This window comes from Symphalangus syndactylus, chromosome 13, assembly GCF_028878055.3.
Source record: "Symphalangus syndactylus isolate Jambi chromosome 13, NHGRI_mSymSyn1-v2.1_pri, whole genome shotgun sequence".
Classification (NCBI taxonomy): domain Eukaryota; kingdom Metazoa; phylum Chordata; class Mammalia; order Primates; family Hylobatidae; genus Symphalangus; species Symphalangus syndactylus.
Window position 1 is genome coordinate 36,803,780 of NC_072435.2, and position 16,450 is coordinate 36,820,229.

The 16,450-nt window shown below is 53.1% G+C and overlaps 1 protein-coding gene across 4 annotated transcripts in view; it reads left to right on the plus strand.

Moving 5' to 3' along the window:
* Window positions 1-16,242, plus strand: part of SLC44A2 (solute carrier family 44 member 2 (CTL2 blood group)) — a 46,375-nt gene extending 30,133 nt beyond the window's left edge. For 2 of the 4 annotated variants that reach the window (XM_055238529.2, XM_055238528.2), the window contains exons 5-22: window positions 1,802-1,886; window positions 2,019-2,129; window positions 2,219-2,279; window positions 2,370-2,493; window positions 2,611-2,694; window positions 2,787-2,899; window positions 5,513-5,644; window positions 5,731-5,830; window positions 5,919-6,011; window positions 6,187-6,271; window positions 7,070-7,332; window positions 7,409-7,503; window positions 9,026-9,129; window positions 9,238-9,311; window positions 9,405-9,475; window positions 9,609-9,697; window positions 14,055-14,139; window positions 14,964-16,242. In XM_055238529.2, coding sequence (XP_055094504.1) covers window positions 1,802-1,886; window positions 2,019-2,129; window positions 2,219-2,279; window positions 2,370-2,493; window positions 2,611-2,694; window positions 2,787-2,899; window positions 5,513-5,644; window positions 5,731-5,830; window positions 5,919-6,011; window positions 6,187-6,271; window positions 7,070-7,332; window positions 7,409-7,503; window positions 9,026-9,129; window positions 9,238-9,311; window positions 9,405-9,475; window positions 9,609-9,697; window positions 14,055-14,139; window positions 14,964-15,070 — 1,876 coding nt within the window. In that variant the 3' untranslated portion in view covers window positions 15,071-16,242. Of the gene's footprint in view, window positions 1-1,801; window positions 1,887-2,018; window positions 2,130-2,218; window positions 2,280-2,369; window positions 2,494-2,610; window positions 2,695-2,786; window positions 2,900-5,512; window positions 5,645-5,730; window positions 5,831-5,918; window positions 6,012-6,186; window positions 6,272-7,069; window positions 7,333-7,408; window positions 7,504-9,025; window positions 9,130-9,237; window positions 9,312-9,404; window positions 9,476-9,608; window positions 9,698-14,054; window positions 14,140-14,580 lie in introns of all 4 variants that reach the window. The other 2 variants (XM_055238525.2, XM_055238527.2) reach the window with 2 other exon arrangements.
* Window positions 16,243-16,450: the final 208 nt, after the last annotated feature.

A 16,450-nucleotide genomic window follows, 5' to 3' on the forward strand; every position in this document is an offset into this window, starting at 1 on the left:
TCTTACTATTAATATTTTGAAACGGAACTTCGCTCTTGTTACCCAGGCTGGAGTGCAATGGCACAATCTCGGCTAATTGCAACCTCCATCTCCCAGGTTGAAGTGGTTCTCCTGCCTCAGCCTCCCCGAGTTGCTGGGATTATAGGCACATGCCACCATGCCTGGCTAATTTTTGTATTTTTAGTAGAGACAGGGTTTCATCATATTGGTCAGGCTGGTCTCGAACTCCTGACCTCAGGTTATCTGCCTGTCTTGGCTTCCCAAACTACTGGTATTACAGGTGTCAGCCACCACACCCAGCCTATTATTATTATTACTATTATTATTATTTTGACACAGTGTCTCACTCTGTCAGCCAGTGGCAGGATCATAGCTTGCTACGGCCTGGAACTCCTGGGCTCAAGCGATCTTCCCACCTGGGCCTTCCAAAATACTGGCACAAGACAGGCCTGAGCCACCCCGCCTGGCCCTATATAAAATATCTTTTTTTTTTTTTTTTTTTTTGAGATAGAGTCTCGCTCTGTTGCTCAGGCTGGAGTGCAATGGTGCGATCTTGGCTCACTGCAACCCCCGCCACCCAGGTTCAAGCAACTCTCCTGCCTCAGCCTCCTAAGTAGCTGGGATTACAGGTACCCGCCACCACACCCGGCTAATTTTTTGTATTTTTAGTAGAGACAGGGTTTCTCCATGTTGGCCAGGCTGGTCTCAAACTCCTGACCTCAGGTGATCCGCCTGCCTTGGCCTCCCAAAGTGCTGGGATTACAGGTGTGAGCTACCGCACCCGGCCATGTAAAATATCTTAAAGGAAACAATAGGCTGGGCACGGTGGCTCACACCCGTAATCCCAGTACTTAGGGAGGCCCAGACTGGAGGATCGCTTGACGCCAGCCTGGGCAACATGGTGAAATTCTGTCGCTACCAGTAATACAAAAAATTAGCCAAGTGTGGTTGTGTGCGCCTGTAGTCCCAGCTACTCGGGAGGATGAGGTGGAGGTTCACTTGAGCCCAGGAGGTAGAGGCTACAGTGAGCCAAGATTGCACCACTGCTCACTCTGTCTGGGCAACAGAGAAAGACTCTTGTCTCAAAAAAAAAAAACAAGAGGCCGGGCACAGTGGCTCACACATATAATCCCAACACTTTGGGAGGCCGAGGCGGGTGGGTCACCTGAGGTCAGGAGTTCGAGACCAGTGTGGCCAACATGGCAAAACCCCGTCTCTACTAAAAATACAAAAATTAGCCTGGCATCATGGCAGGCACCTGTAGTCCCAGCTACTCAGGAGGCTGAGGCAGGAGAATTGCTTGAACCCAGGAGGTGGAGGTTGTAGTGAGCCCACATCACACCATTGCACTCCAGCCCGGGCAACAGAGCAAGACTCCATCTAAAAAAAAAAAAAAAAAGAGAGAGAAAAATAAAAAGTTTTCTATAGGGTGGTTAGGAAGTCTTAACAGGTCGGGTGTGGTGGCTTACACCTGTAATACCAACACTTTGGGAGGCCAAGGCAGGCGGATCACCTGAGGTCAGGAGTTTGAGACCAGCCTGGCCAACATGGTTGAAACCCCATCTTTACTAAAAATACAAAAATTATCCGGGCTTGGTGGCAGGCACCTGTAATCCCAGCTACTCGGGAGGCTGAGGCAGGAGAATTGCTTGAACCTGGGAGGCGGAGGTTGCGATGAGCCGAGATCGCACCATTGCACTCCAGCCTGGACAACAAGAGCAAGAGACTCTGTCTCAAAAAAAAAAAAAAAAAAAAAAGAAAGAAATCTTAACAGTTTCCATTCTCCCTTCTCTAACTCCAGGAACAAACCCTATCTGTTTTATTTCAACATTGTGAAATGTGCCAGCCCCCTGGTTCTGCTGGAATTCCAATGTCCCACTCCCCAGGTAACCTGTCCCCACCGTTCCCTTTTTCCTCTCCCCACTTCCCATCCTTTTCCCCCTGTGAATGTGGGCTGGGACCTCTGTCCTGAGCGGTCTGTCCCAACTCCACCCAATCCCTTCCTTCTCCCCTCCCAGATCTGCGTGGAAAAATGCCCCGACCGCTACCTCACGTACCTGAATGCTCGCAGCTCCCGGGACTTTGAGTACTATAAGCAGTTCTGTGTTCCTGGCTTCAAGAACAATAAAGTGAGTTGTAGACTGTCCTGAGAGCCCAGATAGGGGCAGTGGCAGTGTACTAGCCTGGGGGACTCACCTCCCTCCATCTCTCTTGGCAGGGAGTGGCTGAGGTGCTTCGAGATGGTGACTGCCCTGCTGTCCTCATCCCCAGCAAACCCTGTGAGTCAGGGGACCCCAGGAGGCTCAGGTGGGGATGGGGAGGCTGTGCAGAGGCTCAGCCTGACTGGTCCCGTCCTCTGCTCCATGCAGTGGCCCGGAGATGCTTCCCCGCCATCCACGCCTACAAGGGTGTCCTGATGGTGGGCAATGAGACGACCTATGAGGATGGGCATGGCTCCCGGAAAAACATCACAGACCTGGTGGAGGGCGCTAAGTGAGGATATTGGCACACCATGCCAGGGTCGCACTTTTCTGGGTGGGACAGGCATCCCCTGGGGTTGGCCTGATCACGGAAGAGGGTCTGACCCGAGCCTTGTTCTCCTTCCCCCAGGAAAGCCAATGGAGTCCTAGAGGCGCGGCAACTCGCCATGCGCATATTTGAAGATTATACCGTCTCTTGGTACTGGATTATCATGTAAGTCAGGAGGGAAGGGTCCTCTCCCCTGGCTGCCCCCTCTAAGCGTGGCCGAGGGTGGAGTCTGTTCATGATCGTTTTCTTTTCCCCAGAGGCCTGGTCATTGCCATGGCGATGAGCCTCCTCTTCATCATCCTGCTCCGCTTCCTGGCTGGTATTATGGTCTGGGTGATGATCATCATGGTGATTCTGGTGCTGGGCTACGGTGCGTTACCCCCTCCCTGTGACTCCTCTTTCCTGAATCTGCACACCACCCTGCCCTTTCCCGTGGAAATGGCCCATTAGGAGAAAAAAATGTCAGGCCGGGTGCAGTGGCTCATGCCTATAATCCCAGCACTTTGGGAGGCCGAGGCAGGCAGATCACCTGAGGTCAGGAGTTCCAGACCAGCCTGACCAACATGGAGAAACCCCGTCTCTACTAAAAATACAAAATTGCCAGGGGTGGTGGCATATGCCTGTAATCCCAGCTACTAGAGAGGCTGAGGCAGGAGAATCGCTTGAACCTGGGAGGCGGAGGTTGTGGTGAGCCGAGATCACGCCATTGCACTCCAGCCTGGGCAACAAGAGCAAAACTCCATCTCAAAAAAAAAAAAAGAAAAAATGTCTCAGCACAGTAGTTAAGGATGCATACTCTGGTACTAGAATAGCCTTTGCCAATTCTTTGGGCAAGTGCCTCAACCTAACTGTGCTTCAATTTCTCTCTTTTTTTTTTGAGGTGGAGTTTTGTTCTTGTCGCCCAGGCTGGAGTGCAATGGCGCGATCTTGGCTCACTGCAACCTTCGCCTCCTGGGTCCAAGTTATTCTCCTGCCTCAGCCTCCCAAGTAGCTGGGATTATAGGCATGCACCTCTACGCCCGGCTAATTTTGTATTTTCATTAGAGGCAGGGTTTCTCCATGTTGGTCAGGCTGGTCTCGACCTCCTGACCTCATGAGATCTGCCCACTTCAGCTTCCCAAAGTGCTAGGATTACAGGCATGAGCCACTGCGCCCGGACTGCTTCAATTTATTTCTCTGTAAAATGAGGGTAATTCATATTTCTATTTGGCAAACTAAATGACAAAGAGGCAATGTGCAGATAAAATATGGGTAGGGGCCTGTTTAGTTCAGGCCTATGGAATCCAGAGACACAATATTGTACTCAAGAAAACAATGCTTCATACTTTGGATTTTTGTTGTTTTTGAGTTGTTGTTTTTTTGTTGTTGTTATTGTTGTTGTTGAGATGGAGTCTTGCTTTGTTGCCCAGGCTGGAGTGCAGTGGTGCAGTCTCGGCTCACTGCAACCTCTGCCTCCCGGGTTCAAGCAATTTTCCTGCCTCAGCCTCCCGAGTATCTGGGATTACAGGCACCCACCACCATGCCTGGCTAATTTTTTTTGTATTTTTAGTAGAGACGGGGTTTTACCATGTTGGCCATGCTGGTCTCGACCTCCTCGTGATCTGCCTGCCTCGACCTCCCAAAGTGCTGGGATTACAGACGTGAGCCACCGCGCCCAGCCTTGATTTGTTTTTTGAGACAGAGTCTCACTCTGTCACCCAGGCTGGAGCTCAGTGGTACAATCACAGCTCACTGCAGCCTTGAACTCCTGGGCTTAAGTGATCCTTCCATCTTGGCCTCCCAAGTAGCTGAAACCACAGGCATGCACCATCATGCTTGGCTAAATTTTAAATATTTTTGTAGAGACAGGCTCTCCCTATGTGGCCCAGGCTAGTCTTGAACTCCTGAGCTTGAGCAGTCCTCCTGCCTTGGCCTCCCTAAGTGTTGGGATTACAGGCGCGAGCTACTGTGCCCAGCCCATATTTTGATTATTCCTTGAACTTTCCTGGAAGAAAAATGCTTGGCAATCCAATTTGGGGACACTCATAGTAAAATATTCATATTAATAGTGGTTTCTAGCTGGGTGCAGTGGTGCACGCCTGTAATCCCAGCAATTTGGGAGGCCGAGGCGGGTGGATCACCTGAGGTCGGGAGTTTGAGACCAGCCTAACCAACATGTAGAAACCCCATCTTTTTTTTTTTTTTTTTTTTTTGAGACAGAGTCTCGCACTGTCACCCATGCTGGAGTGCAGTGGCGCGATCTCAGCTCACTGCAACCTCCGCCTCCGCCTCCTGGATTCAAGCAATTCTCCTGCCTCAGTCTCCTGAGTAGCTGAGATTACTGGTGCCCACCACCACGCCCTGCTAATTTTTTTTTTTTTTTGTATTTTTAGTAGAGATGGGGTTTCACCATGTTGGTCAGGCTGGTCTCGAACTCCTGACCTCGTGATCCACCTGTCTTGGCCTCCCAAAGTGCTGGGATTACGGGCGTGAGCCACTGCGCCTGGCCAACCCCATCTCTATTAAAAATACAAAATTAGCCGGGCATGGTGGCGCATGCCTGTAATCCCAGCTACTCGGGAAGCTGAGGCAGGAGAATCGCTTGAACCGGTGAGGTGGAGGTTGCGGTGAGCCGAGATTGTGCCATTGAACCCCAGCCTGGGCAACAAGAGTGAAACTCCGTCTCAAAAAAAAAGAGAGAGAGAGAGAACTTAGACCATGGCAGCATATGACTATGATTCCAAGTAGGGGAAAAGGGTTCTGGAAGGTCTCCTCTGAAGGTGACACTTCAGAAGGTGAAGGTCTCCTCTGAAGGTGGGCAGAGACTTAAGGATGTGTGGGATCCAGCCATGGGAAGAGAATGCACCAGGCGGTGGGAACTGGAAGTGTAAAGTCCCTGAGGCAGAAGCCTCAACGTTTGCTTCTGTTAAATGGGGGCAGTTGTAGCTGCTTTGCAAAGTTGCAGGAGGCACTGCTGGACTGAGCTTGTGGTTCCCCCATGCAGGAATATTTCACTGCTACATGGAGTACTCCCGACTGCGTGGTGAGGCCGGCTCTGATGTCTCTTTGGTGGACCTCGGCTTTCAGACGGATTTCCGGGTGTACCTGCACTTACGGCAGACCTGGTTGGCCTTTAGTGAGTCACAGTCTCCCAATCCTGCCCCCACATGAGGCCTTGGAGGGAGTGGGGAGCCCAGGCGGCTCAGCCTTTGCCCTTTGCAGTGATCATTCTGAGTATCCTTGAAGTCATAATCATCTTGCTGCTCATCTTTCTCCGGAAGAGAATTCTCATCGCGATTGCACTCATCAAAGAAGCCAGCAGGTGGGGGCCAGGGCGCCAGGGGCCAGGGTGGAGCTGTCCCTAGAGTTGTGTCTTTTGCCCTGATGCCTGTGTCTCTGCTCCTCCCTAGGGCTGTGGGATACGTCATGTGCTCCATGCTCTACCCACTGGTCACCTTCTTCTTGCTGTGCCTCTGCATCGCCTACTGGGCCAGCACTGCTGTGTATCTGCCCCCAGGCACTGATCTCTGACCCCAGGGATGGCTAAAGACCAACTTTGCCTACAAGTGACCTGCAGCTTAGGGACAGGGCTGGAAACTGGTGGGAGAATGGATTCTTTCCCACAAAAGTCCCTGGGGTCCTCAGTCCTAGACCTCTGCTTCCTTAACGAACCTCCAGCTTCCTGTCCACTTCCAACGAAGCGGTCTATAAGATCTTTGATGACGGCCCCTGCCTATTTACTGCGAAAACCTGCAACCCAGAGGTGGGCGTCCCCGGGGTGGGGAGGGCAGATATTGCCCCAGCAGGCCCCAGACGACTTGAAACCTCTCATGTCCACTTGGAGGTTCAGCAAACAATTGGCCCCTGTTGCATGTCCTGTGCTGGGTGTGGGGGAGGACGCACGGTGGGGAAGAGACTCTCTAACTGGATCAAACAACTTCCCAGGGCAAGCTGGCTTCCTCTCTTCAACTTGACCTGGCCTTCACCCTGGGTGCTAAATCACCCATTTTTCCCTACTTCCTTTTTTTTTTAAATGGGACAGAGTCTCGCTCTGCCGCCAGGCTGGAGTGCCGTGGCATGATCTCAGCCCACTGCAACTTCCAACTCCCTGGTTCAAGCGATTCTCCTGCCTCAGCCTCCCGAGTAGCTGGGATTACAGGCACACACCAGCACACCAGGCTAATTTTTGTATTTTTAGTAAAGACAGGGTTTCACCATGTTGGCCAGGATGGTCTCGATCTCCTGACCTCATGATCCACCTGCCTCTGCCTCCCAAAGTGCTGGGATTACAGGCGTGAGCCACCTCACCCGGCCCGTTTTTCCCCCATTTCATTTCCTGTCACCATGCCCTCTTCTTGACCCCAGTGATGGCCACGTCTTGTTTCTAGAATCCCTTCCTTTGCACAAGCCATATTCTGAACCCTTAATTCCTTCCCTTAACTCCAATCCCTATGTCTCCTGTCCTACCTCATGGTTTTCCTGGCCCCACACCTGATGCTCAGAGCCCACTGTGAACCCCTGGTGCCTCTTTTTGGACTCGGTTCTCCCTTCTCTCCCACAGACCTTCCCCTCCTCCAATGAGTCCCGCCAATGCCCCAATGCCCGTTGCCAGTTCGCCTTCTACGGTGGTGAGTCGGGCTACCACCGGGCCCTGCTGGGCCTGCAGATCTTCAATGCCTTCATGTTCTTCTGGTTGGCCAACTTCGTGCTGGCGCTGGGCCAGGTCACGCTGGCCGGGGCCTTTGCCTCCTACTACTGGGCCCTGCGCAAGCCGGACGACCTGCCGGCCTTCCCGCTCTTCTCTGCCTTTGGCCGGGCGCTCAGGTGGGCTGGCGTTGCGGGCAGGATGGGGTGGAGGACGAGGCCTGGCCCAGCCACCGACCACCCCCTTGGCCCGCAGGTACCACACAGGCTCCCTGGCCTTTGGCGCGCTCATCCTGGCCATTGTGCAGATCATCCGTGTGATACTGGAGTATCTGGATCAGCGGCTGAAAGGTACAGCCCACCCACGGTTCACATTAGCTCCTGTTGGGGGGCGAGGCTGAATAGCAAACCAGGATTGGTTCTTGCTTGGAGGTGGGCGGGGCCAAGATAATAGAGCAGTGATGGGTTTCTGTCTATGACGGGGTAGAGTTCAGGAGTTGCGTGATTGAGTCCTGCGATGGAGGAGCAAACCAGAGAACCTACTGAGTGGAATTCTTGCTGTTGAGGGGACAGGCCCAAGAGGCCTGGCCCACCATTGGTTATTACCAGAGCGAATTGGAGTGGGATATATTTGCGCTGAAGAGAGCAGGAATAAAACTGGTTTATTAGCCGGGCGCCGTGACTCACGCCCGTAATCCCAGCACTTTGGGAGGCTGAGGCGAGCGGATCACCTGAGGTCAGGAGACCAGCCTGGCCAACATGGTGAAACCCCGTCTCTACTACAAATACAAAAATTAGCCAGGCATGGTGGTGTGTGCATCTGCAGTCCCAGCTACTCGGGAGGCTGAGACAGGAGAATCACTTGAACTCCAGAGGTGGAGGTTTCAGTGGGCCGAGATCGAGCGACTGCACTCCAGCCTGGGCAACAGAACGAGACTCCATTTCAAAAAAAAAAAAAAAGAAAAGGCCGGGCGCGGTGGCTCAGGCCTGTAATCCCAGCACTTTGGGAGGCCGAGGCGGGCGGATCACGAGGTCAGGAGATCGAGACCATCTTGGCTAACCCGGTGAAACCCCATCTCTACTAAAAATACAAAAAATTAGCCGGGCGAGGTGGCGGGCGCCTGTAGTTCCAGCTACTCGGGAGGCTGAGGCAGGAGAATGGCGTGAACCCCAGGGGGCGGAGCCTGCAGTGAGCCGAGATCGCGCCACTGCACTCCAGCCTGGGCGACAGCGAGACTCCGTCCCAAAAAAAAAAAAAAAAACAAAAACAAAAAAAAGAAAAAAAGGCCGGGCGCGGTGGCTCAAGCCTGTAATCCCAGCACTTTGGGAGGCCGAGGCTGGTGGATCACGAGGTCAGGAGATCGAGACCATCCTGGCTAACACGGTGAAACCCCGTCTGTACTAAAAAATACAAAAAAATTAGCCGGGCGTGTTGGTGGGCGCCTGTGGTCCCAGCTACTCGGGAGGCTGAGGCAGGAGAATGGCGTGAATCCAGGAGGTGGAGGTTGCGGTGAGCCGAGATCGCGCCCGCACTCCAGCCTGGGGGACAGAGAAAGACTCCGTCTCAAAAAAAAAAAAAAAGAAAAAGAAAAAAAAACTTGTTTATTTTTCTTAGAGGAAGGGCTGTGGGGCTGGGATTGATGGTACTTTGTTTTAGAGACAGGATCTCTCACTCTGTCACCCAGGCTGGAGTGCAGTGGCACCATCATAGCTCACTGCGGCCTCAAACTCCTGGGCTTAAGTCCCTGTCTCTTTGACAGCATGGACTCAGGAGACCTGGACATTGGCAAGTGTGTATGATAGGGAAGATGGGATCCCTTCCAAGTCAGGCTGGTGTCCCCTCACTTCCACATCCCTTCCCTTCTCTTCCCAGCTGCAGAGAACAAGTTTGCCAAGTGCCTCATGACCTGTCTCAAATGCTGCTTCTGGTGCCTGGAGAAGTTCATCAAATTCCTCAATAGGAATGCCTACATCATGGTGAGTGGGCCTGGGACCCCCAACCAACCCGCCAGCTCCTGCTGGGTGAGAGGACCACCTCCCATGCCCACCTAGTGGGTCTGATCTCTCCCTCCCACTCTCCTCCAGATTGCCATCTACGGCACCAATTTCTGCACCTCGGCCAGGAATGCCTTCTTCCTGCTCATGAGAAACATCATCAGGTCAGGAATCATTATCATCTTCCTCCTGCCACCCCCCTCTTCCTCTGGTTCCTGAAGCCAGCATTCACACCTGCCCCTCACTGTCCCCTGCAGAGTGGCTGTCCTGGATAAAGTTACTGACTTCCTCTTCCTGTTGGGCAAACTTCTGATCGTTGGTAGTGTGGGTGAGTGCCGCCCACCTCGCCTCTCAGGGTGTGGGAGCCTGATTTCTGACTTTTGTGATGGGTGTCATCTTCTTAGGAGTCTGTTTCCTATATCCAGAACCCTTCACCATCTTGCTTTCTTCTCCTTCTCCAGGGATCCTGGCTTTCTTCTTCTTCACCCACCGTATCAGGATCGTGCAGGATACAGCACCACCCCTCAATTATTACTGGGTTCCTATACTGGTATGGACCTCTGGGGAGAGATGGGGGTTTCGGAAGAAAGAGGTGTTGGGATTTGCTTGGTCTTCTTTTTTTTTTTTTTTTTTTTTTTTTGAGACGGAGTCTCGCTCTTTCACCCAGGCTGGAGTGCAGTGGCGCGATCTCGGCTCACTGCAGGCTCCGCCCCCCGGGGTTCATGCCATTCTCCTGCCTCAGCCTCCCTTGTAGCTGGGACTACAGGCGCCTGCCACCTCACCCGGCCAATTTTTTGTATTTTTAGTAGAGACGGGGTTTCACCGTGTTAGCCAGGATGGTCTCGATCTCCTGACCTCGTGATCCGCCCGCCTCGGCCTCCCAAAGTGCTGGGATTACAGGCGTGAGCCACCGCGCCCGGCCCTAGGATTTGCTTGGTCTTCTTTGACTAGATAAATGTGGATAGAGGTCAGAGGCAGGGAATTGATTATTTATTCAGACCACAAACTTTTTGTTTGTTTTTGAATCAGAGTCTTGCCCTGTCGCCCTGACTGGAGTGCAGTGGTGCAATCTTGGCTCACTGCAACCTCTGCCTTCCGGGTTCAAGCGAATCGTCGAGCTTTTGCCTCCCGAGTAGTTGGGATTACAGGCGCCTGCCCCCACACCTGGCTAATTTTTGTATATTTTTAAATTTAAATTTAAATTTTTTTTTTTTTTGAGACAGACTCACTCTGTTACCCAGGTTGGAGTGCAGTGAAACGATCTTGGCTCACTGAAACCTTCACCTCCCTAGTTCAAGCGATTCTCATGCCTCAGCCTCCTGAGTAGCTGGGATTACAGGCACCTGCCACCACACCTGGCTAACTTTTTTTTTTTTTTTTTTTTGAGATGGAGTTTCACTCTTGTTGCCCAGGCTGAAGTGCAATAGGGTGATCTCAGCTCACTGCAACCTCCGCCTCCCAGGTTCAAGCAATTCTCCTGCCTCAGCCTCCCGAGTAGCTGAGATTACAGGCATGCGCCACCACGTGTGGCTAATTTTATATTTTTTAGTAGAGACGGAGTTTCTCCATGTTGGTCAGGCTGGTCTCGAACTCCCGACCTCAGGTAATCCACCCGCCTCAGCTTCCCACAGTGCTGGGATTACAGGCGTGAACCACCACACCCGGCTAATTTTTGTATATTTAATAGAGACGGTGTTTCACCGTGTTGGCTGGGCTGGTCTCAAACTCCTGACCTCAAGTGATCTGCCTGCCTCGGGCTCGCAGAGTACTGGGATTGCAGATGTGACCGACCACGCCCGACCTCAGACCACAAACATTATCGAGCACCTACTGTGTATCAGGCATCGAGATGGAGGGCTTCCCTGTAAAGGCCTTAGAGTTTGGGGATAAACAGATATTCCTTCATAATGATATTGGTGAATGTATGATTGCAAACTGGGACATGCCACTAGTATGTCTGTATAGCCCAGGGAACTGTTTGAACCTGTGGTGGGGGTCCAGGTGGTGCCATGCAGGTGATGTTGGATCTGAGATCTGAAGCTGCAGGCAATATCCAGGCAGAGGGAACAGCAAGTACAGTGGCCCTGAGGTGGGAGTGTGCCAGGAAGCAGTGGGGCTGACATGGAAGGAGTAAAGAAGTGTAGATAAGGGCCAGGCACCGTGGCTCACACCTGTAATCCCAGCACTTTGGGAGGCTGGGGCAGGTGGATCACTTGAGGTCAAGAGTTTGAGACTAGCCTTGCCAGCATGGCGAAACCCAATCTCTACAAAAAAATACAAAAATTAGCTGGGCATGGTTGCAGGCGCCTGTAATCCCAGCTACTCGGGAGGCTGAGGCAGGAGAACTGCTTGAATCTGGGAGGCAGAGGTTGCAGTGAGCCGAGATCGCGCCACTGCACTCCAGCCTGGGTGACAGAATGAGACTCTCTCTGTCAAAAAAAAGTGGAGATACGGCCAAGGAGGTAACAAGGCTGTGGAGGGATTGAGCCTTCATTGCAAGGGCAATATTGTATCTCAGTGTAGGTCTTGAAGCCCAGTGACCTAGTTTCTTATCTTAGTTCCTCTATTTAGTAGTTCTAAGATGAGTAAGAGTAATCTTGGACAAGTTGTTTAATCCTCTAAGGTCCACTTTTTTTTTTTTTTTTTTTGAGATGGAGCTTTGCTCTGTTGCCCACGCTGGAGTGTGATGGAGTGATCTCTGCTCACCACAACCTCCACCTCCCGAGTTCAAGCGATTCTCCTGCCTCAGCTCCCCGAGTAGCTGGGATTACAGGCACATGCCACTGTGCCTGGCTAATTTTTGTATTTTTAGTAGAGATGGGGTTTCACCCTGTTGGTCAGGCTGTTCTCGAACTCCTGACCTCAGGTGATCCACCCACCTCGGCCTTCCAAAGTGCTGCGATTACAGGCATGACCCCCTGTGCCTGGCCATTTCATTGTTTTAAATTTTTAATTTAATATAATAGAGATAGGCCAGGTGTGGTGGCTCACGCTCTACTATAATAACGATAATAATAGAGGCAGGGTCTCTCCCTATATTGCCCAGGCTGGTCTTGAACTCTGGACTCAAGGGATCCTCAGGCCTCAGCCTGCCAAAGTGCAAGGACTACAGGCATGAGCCACTAGGTCCACTGACTTCAGTCAACAAATGTTTACCTAGCAGCTACCAAGGCTGTGTGAGTCTCCAGATTGCTGGGGATATAGCAGTAAATGGGACTGGGTCTAGCGAGGATGTGAGCATTAAACCTGAAAGCCCTAAACATGCATAAAATTGCAGCTGCACCAAGAGCTCAGGAGGGGTGCCCAGTGCTAGGAGGACATAAAATAGGCTCCAGAGGCCGGGCGTGGTGGCCCACATCTGTAATCCCAGCACTTTGGGAAGCCAAGGCGGGCAGATCATGAACGTCAGGAGATCGAGACCATCCTGGCTAACATGGTGAAACCCCATCTCTACTAAAAATACAAAAAAATTAGTCAGGTGTGCTGGTACGCACCTGTAGTCCCAGCTACTCAGGAGGCTGAGGCAAGAGAATCGCTTGAACCCGGGAGGTGGAGGTTGCACTGAGCCAATACCCCACCACTGCACTCCAGCCTGGGTGACAGAGCAAGATTCCATCTCAGGAGGGAAAAAAAAAAAAGGCTCTCAGCCAGACGCAGGGGCACACATGTATAATCCCAGCACTTTGGGAGGGCGAGGCAGGCAGATTGCTTGAGCTCAGGAGTTCGAAACCAGCCTGGGCAACATGGCAAAACCCCATCTCCACAAAAAAATACAAAAATTAGCTGAGTATGGTGGCACATGCCTGTAGTCCCAGCTCCTTGTAAGCCTGAGGTGGAAGGATCACTTGAGCCTGGGAGGTCAAGGCTGCAGTGAGCTGAGATGGGGCCGCTGCACTCCAGCCTGAGCAACACAGTGAAACCCTGTCTCAAAAAAAAAAAAAAAAAAAAAAAAAAAAAGGCCTACTCTGGGTGTTCATAGGTGGTTTCCTGGAGGAGGTGGGACTTGAGGACTTGCTCTTTGAGCTAAAAGCAGAAGGTTGATGGGGCATAAATTAGATTTAAATCAGGACAATAGCACATGCAGAGGCCCAGGGGTTAAAGAAAGCAAGGGTGAGGCTGGGTGCAGTGGCTCATACCTGTAGTCCCAGCACTTTAGGAGGCCAAGGTGGGCGAATCTCTGAAGCCCAGGATGGATAATGGGTAACATGGCAAAAACCCATCTCTACAAAAAATACAACGGTTAGCCAGGCACGGTGGTGCACATCTGTCATCCCAGCTACTCCGGAGGCTGAGGCAGGAGGATCACTTGAGCCCAGGAGGCAGAGGTTGCAGTGAGCCGAGGTTGCACCACTACAATCCAGCCTGGGCTACAGAGTGAGACCGTGAGACCCTGTCTCAAAAAAAAAAAAAAAAAAAAGGGCCAGGTGTGTAGTGGCTCACGCCTGTAATCCCAGCACTTTGGGAGGCCGCGAGGCAGGTGGATCATCTGAAGTCAGGAGTTCAAGACCAGCCTGGCCAACATGGTGAAACCCCATCTCTACTAAAAATACAAAAATGAGCTAGGCGTGGTGGCGCTTGCCTGTAGTCCCAGCTCCTCCGGAGGCTGAGGCAGAATTTCTTGAACCCAGGAGGCAGAGGTTGTAGTGAGCCGAGATCGCGCCATGGCACTCCAGTCTGGGCGACAGTGAGATTCCATCTCAAAAAAAAAAAAAAATGAGGGAGAGAGAAAGAGAGCTTTGTGTGGATGGTGGGGCCCTGCCAGCGGGGGAGAGGGGTTGGGATGTCACTAATCCAAAGAGGGTTTCTCAGCAGGGGAAGGACGTGGTCCCAGCATAGGATGGACTCAGTGGGTGGGGGCTGCTCTGGGAAGGACGCAGAGCAGGGACAGCTTGTTCCTCCTTGCCCAGACGGTGATCGTTGGCTCCTACTTGATTGCACATGGTTTCTTCAGCGTCTATGGCATGTGTGTGGACACGCTGTTCCTCTGCTTCTGTGAGTGACCCCTCACCCCAAACCTTGCTGGGCCCCGAATCCCTTCTTCTCACTGGGCATCACCTCACCCTCCAATGGGGCAACACGCTCCCCTGCCCCCAGCTTCCCCAGGGCTTGGCTGTCCCTCGTCCTGGGTCCCCAGCCTGTCTTCCTGGTTTCCTTTTGCGCTTAGAAGCAGCTCCGACCTCCTGTCCACTGGCCCAGGCTGCAGCCTGGACGCTGCCCTGGAGCCCGCCCGCGCTTCGCAGTTTCTGGCTTTGATTGGGGGGGGATCTGTGGCTGCCACTAACTCTGGTCTCTCCATCTGTTTTTTTTTTGTTTTTTTTTCTTCTCTCTTCCTCTCCTCCATGCCTGCTGGCTTCCCTGTTCTTCCCTGCCTCCCTCTTTCCCTCCCTTCCCGACCACCCCATTTCCCCCTGCCGGTTCCCGGGGGGAGCCCAGGTGAGGACCTGGAAAGGAATGACGGCTCTCAGGAGCGACCCTACTTCATGTCGCCCGAGCTGAGAGACATCCTGTTGAAGGGGAGTGCGGAGGAGGGGAAGCGGGCGGAAGCCGAGGAGTAGAGAGTGAGGGAGGCTGGCGTGGGGGCCAGGTTTCCTCCATGTAGATTGGGGGTGCATGAAGCGGGGGGGCTTCCTGGCCTGGGAGTGTGGGGATCCTGTGTGTCGCTCGGAGCCCACTACAGTCTGCCCCTCTCTGGTCCCAGTGTGTCTGCTTTCTAACCCTCTGAGGCTTCTCTGTGACCCTCGTCCACCCACCCTGTCCTTGAGGCCCCTGCCCGTGGGCTCCCCTCATGCCTCCTGCTCTGGGACCTCTCTCCACAGTGGAGGACCTGGAGAGGAATGACGGCTCGGCCGAGAGGCCTTACTTCATGTCTTCCACCCTCAAGAAACTCTTGAACAAGACCAACAAGAAGGCAGCGGAGTCCTGAAGGCCCCGCGCTCCCCACCTCTCAAGGAGCCTCACGCTGCAGGGTGCTCAGTAGCTGGGTCTGTACCCCCAGCCCCTTGGGCTCACCTGAAGTCCTATCACTGCCGCTCTGCCCCTCCCCATGAGCCAGATCCCACCAGTTTCTGGACGTGGAGAGTCTGGGGCATCTCCTTCTTATGCCAAGGGGCGCTTGGAGTTTTCATGGCTGCCTCTCAAGACTGCGAAAAACAAGTAAAAACCCATTGGGGCCTCTTGATGTCTGGGATGGCACGTGGCCTGACCTCCGCAAGCTCCCTCATGCTTCCTGTCCCCTGCTTACACGACAACAGGCCAGACCACAGGAAAGACGGTGTTTGTGTCTGAGGGAGCTGCTGGCCGCAGTGAACACCCACGTTTATTCCTGCCTGCTCCGGCCAGGACTGAACCCCTTCTCCACACCTGAACAGTTGGCTCAAGGGCCACCAGAAGCATTTCTTTATTATTATTATTTTTTAACCTGGACATGCATTAAAGGGTCTATTAGCTTTTTTTCCATCTGTCTCAACAGCTGAGATGGGGCCGCCAAGGAGTGCCTTCCTTTTGCTCCCTCCTAGCTGGGAGTGACTGGGGTGGGAGTGTGTGTGCCCAGGTTGGGGTGTCTCCTGGCTGGGAAGGAGGGAGAGGGAGGGAGAGTTTTGCGGGGGTTAGCAGTGGAGAGCGGGCTGGAGAGGAGATCGCTAATAGCTGTTTAATGGAAACCTGCTGGGCTGGAGGGAGTTAGGCTGAATTTCCCGACTTCCTCTGCCAGTTATTGACACAGCTCTCTTTGTAAGAGAGGAAAGAGACTAAACCCACCCAAGGGATGATTTCAGGGGGAGAGGTGGAGGGCAGATGCCCTGGGCAAACCGGGCCCCTCTGCCCACACACCTTACTTGATCCTTTTGCCAAACTTGTCAAACTCAGGGGACCTGGCTTCCCAGTTGCCCCTTTGCCATATTCCAAGGCCCCCTCAGACTTCACGTCTCTGCTCATCAGCACTGTCCCAGGATCCTGGAGAGGGAGAACCCCCGGCCCCAGGGGAAAGGGGGGCGTCTCCCATTTCCTGTGCCTGCGCCAGCCCTGCCCCCATTGCGTCTGCACACCCCTGCGTGTAACTGCATTCCAACCACTAATAAAGTGCCTATTGTACAGGTCCAGGCCTGGTGTGTTTGTGGGGGGCAGTGAGCCAGTGGCGGCTGGTAGGGGGAACCCCAGCTTCCAAGGCCCTAGGAGTCTCTGAACTAGGGCGATTCTCTCAAAGGGAAGGAGGGGAGGTGGGCAGGAAACCCACTGGCGCTGGCTCTGCCTGAATTCCAGCCTTCAGGCAGCTCAGATTTCCCCTGATTAGGCTCTAATCCCTGGA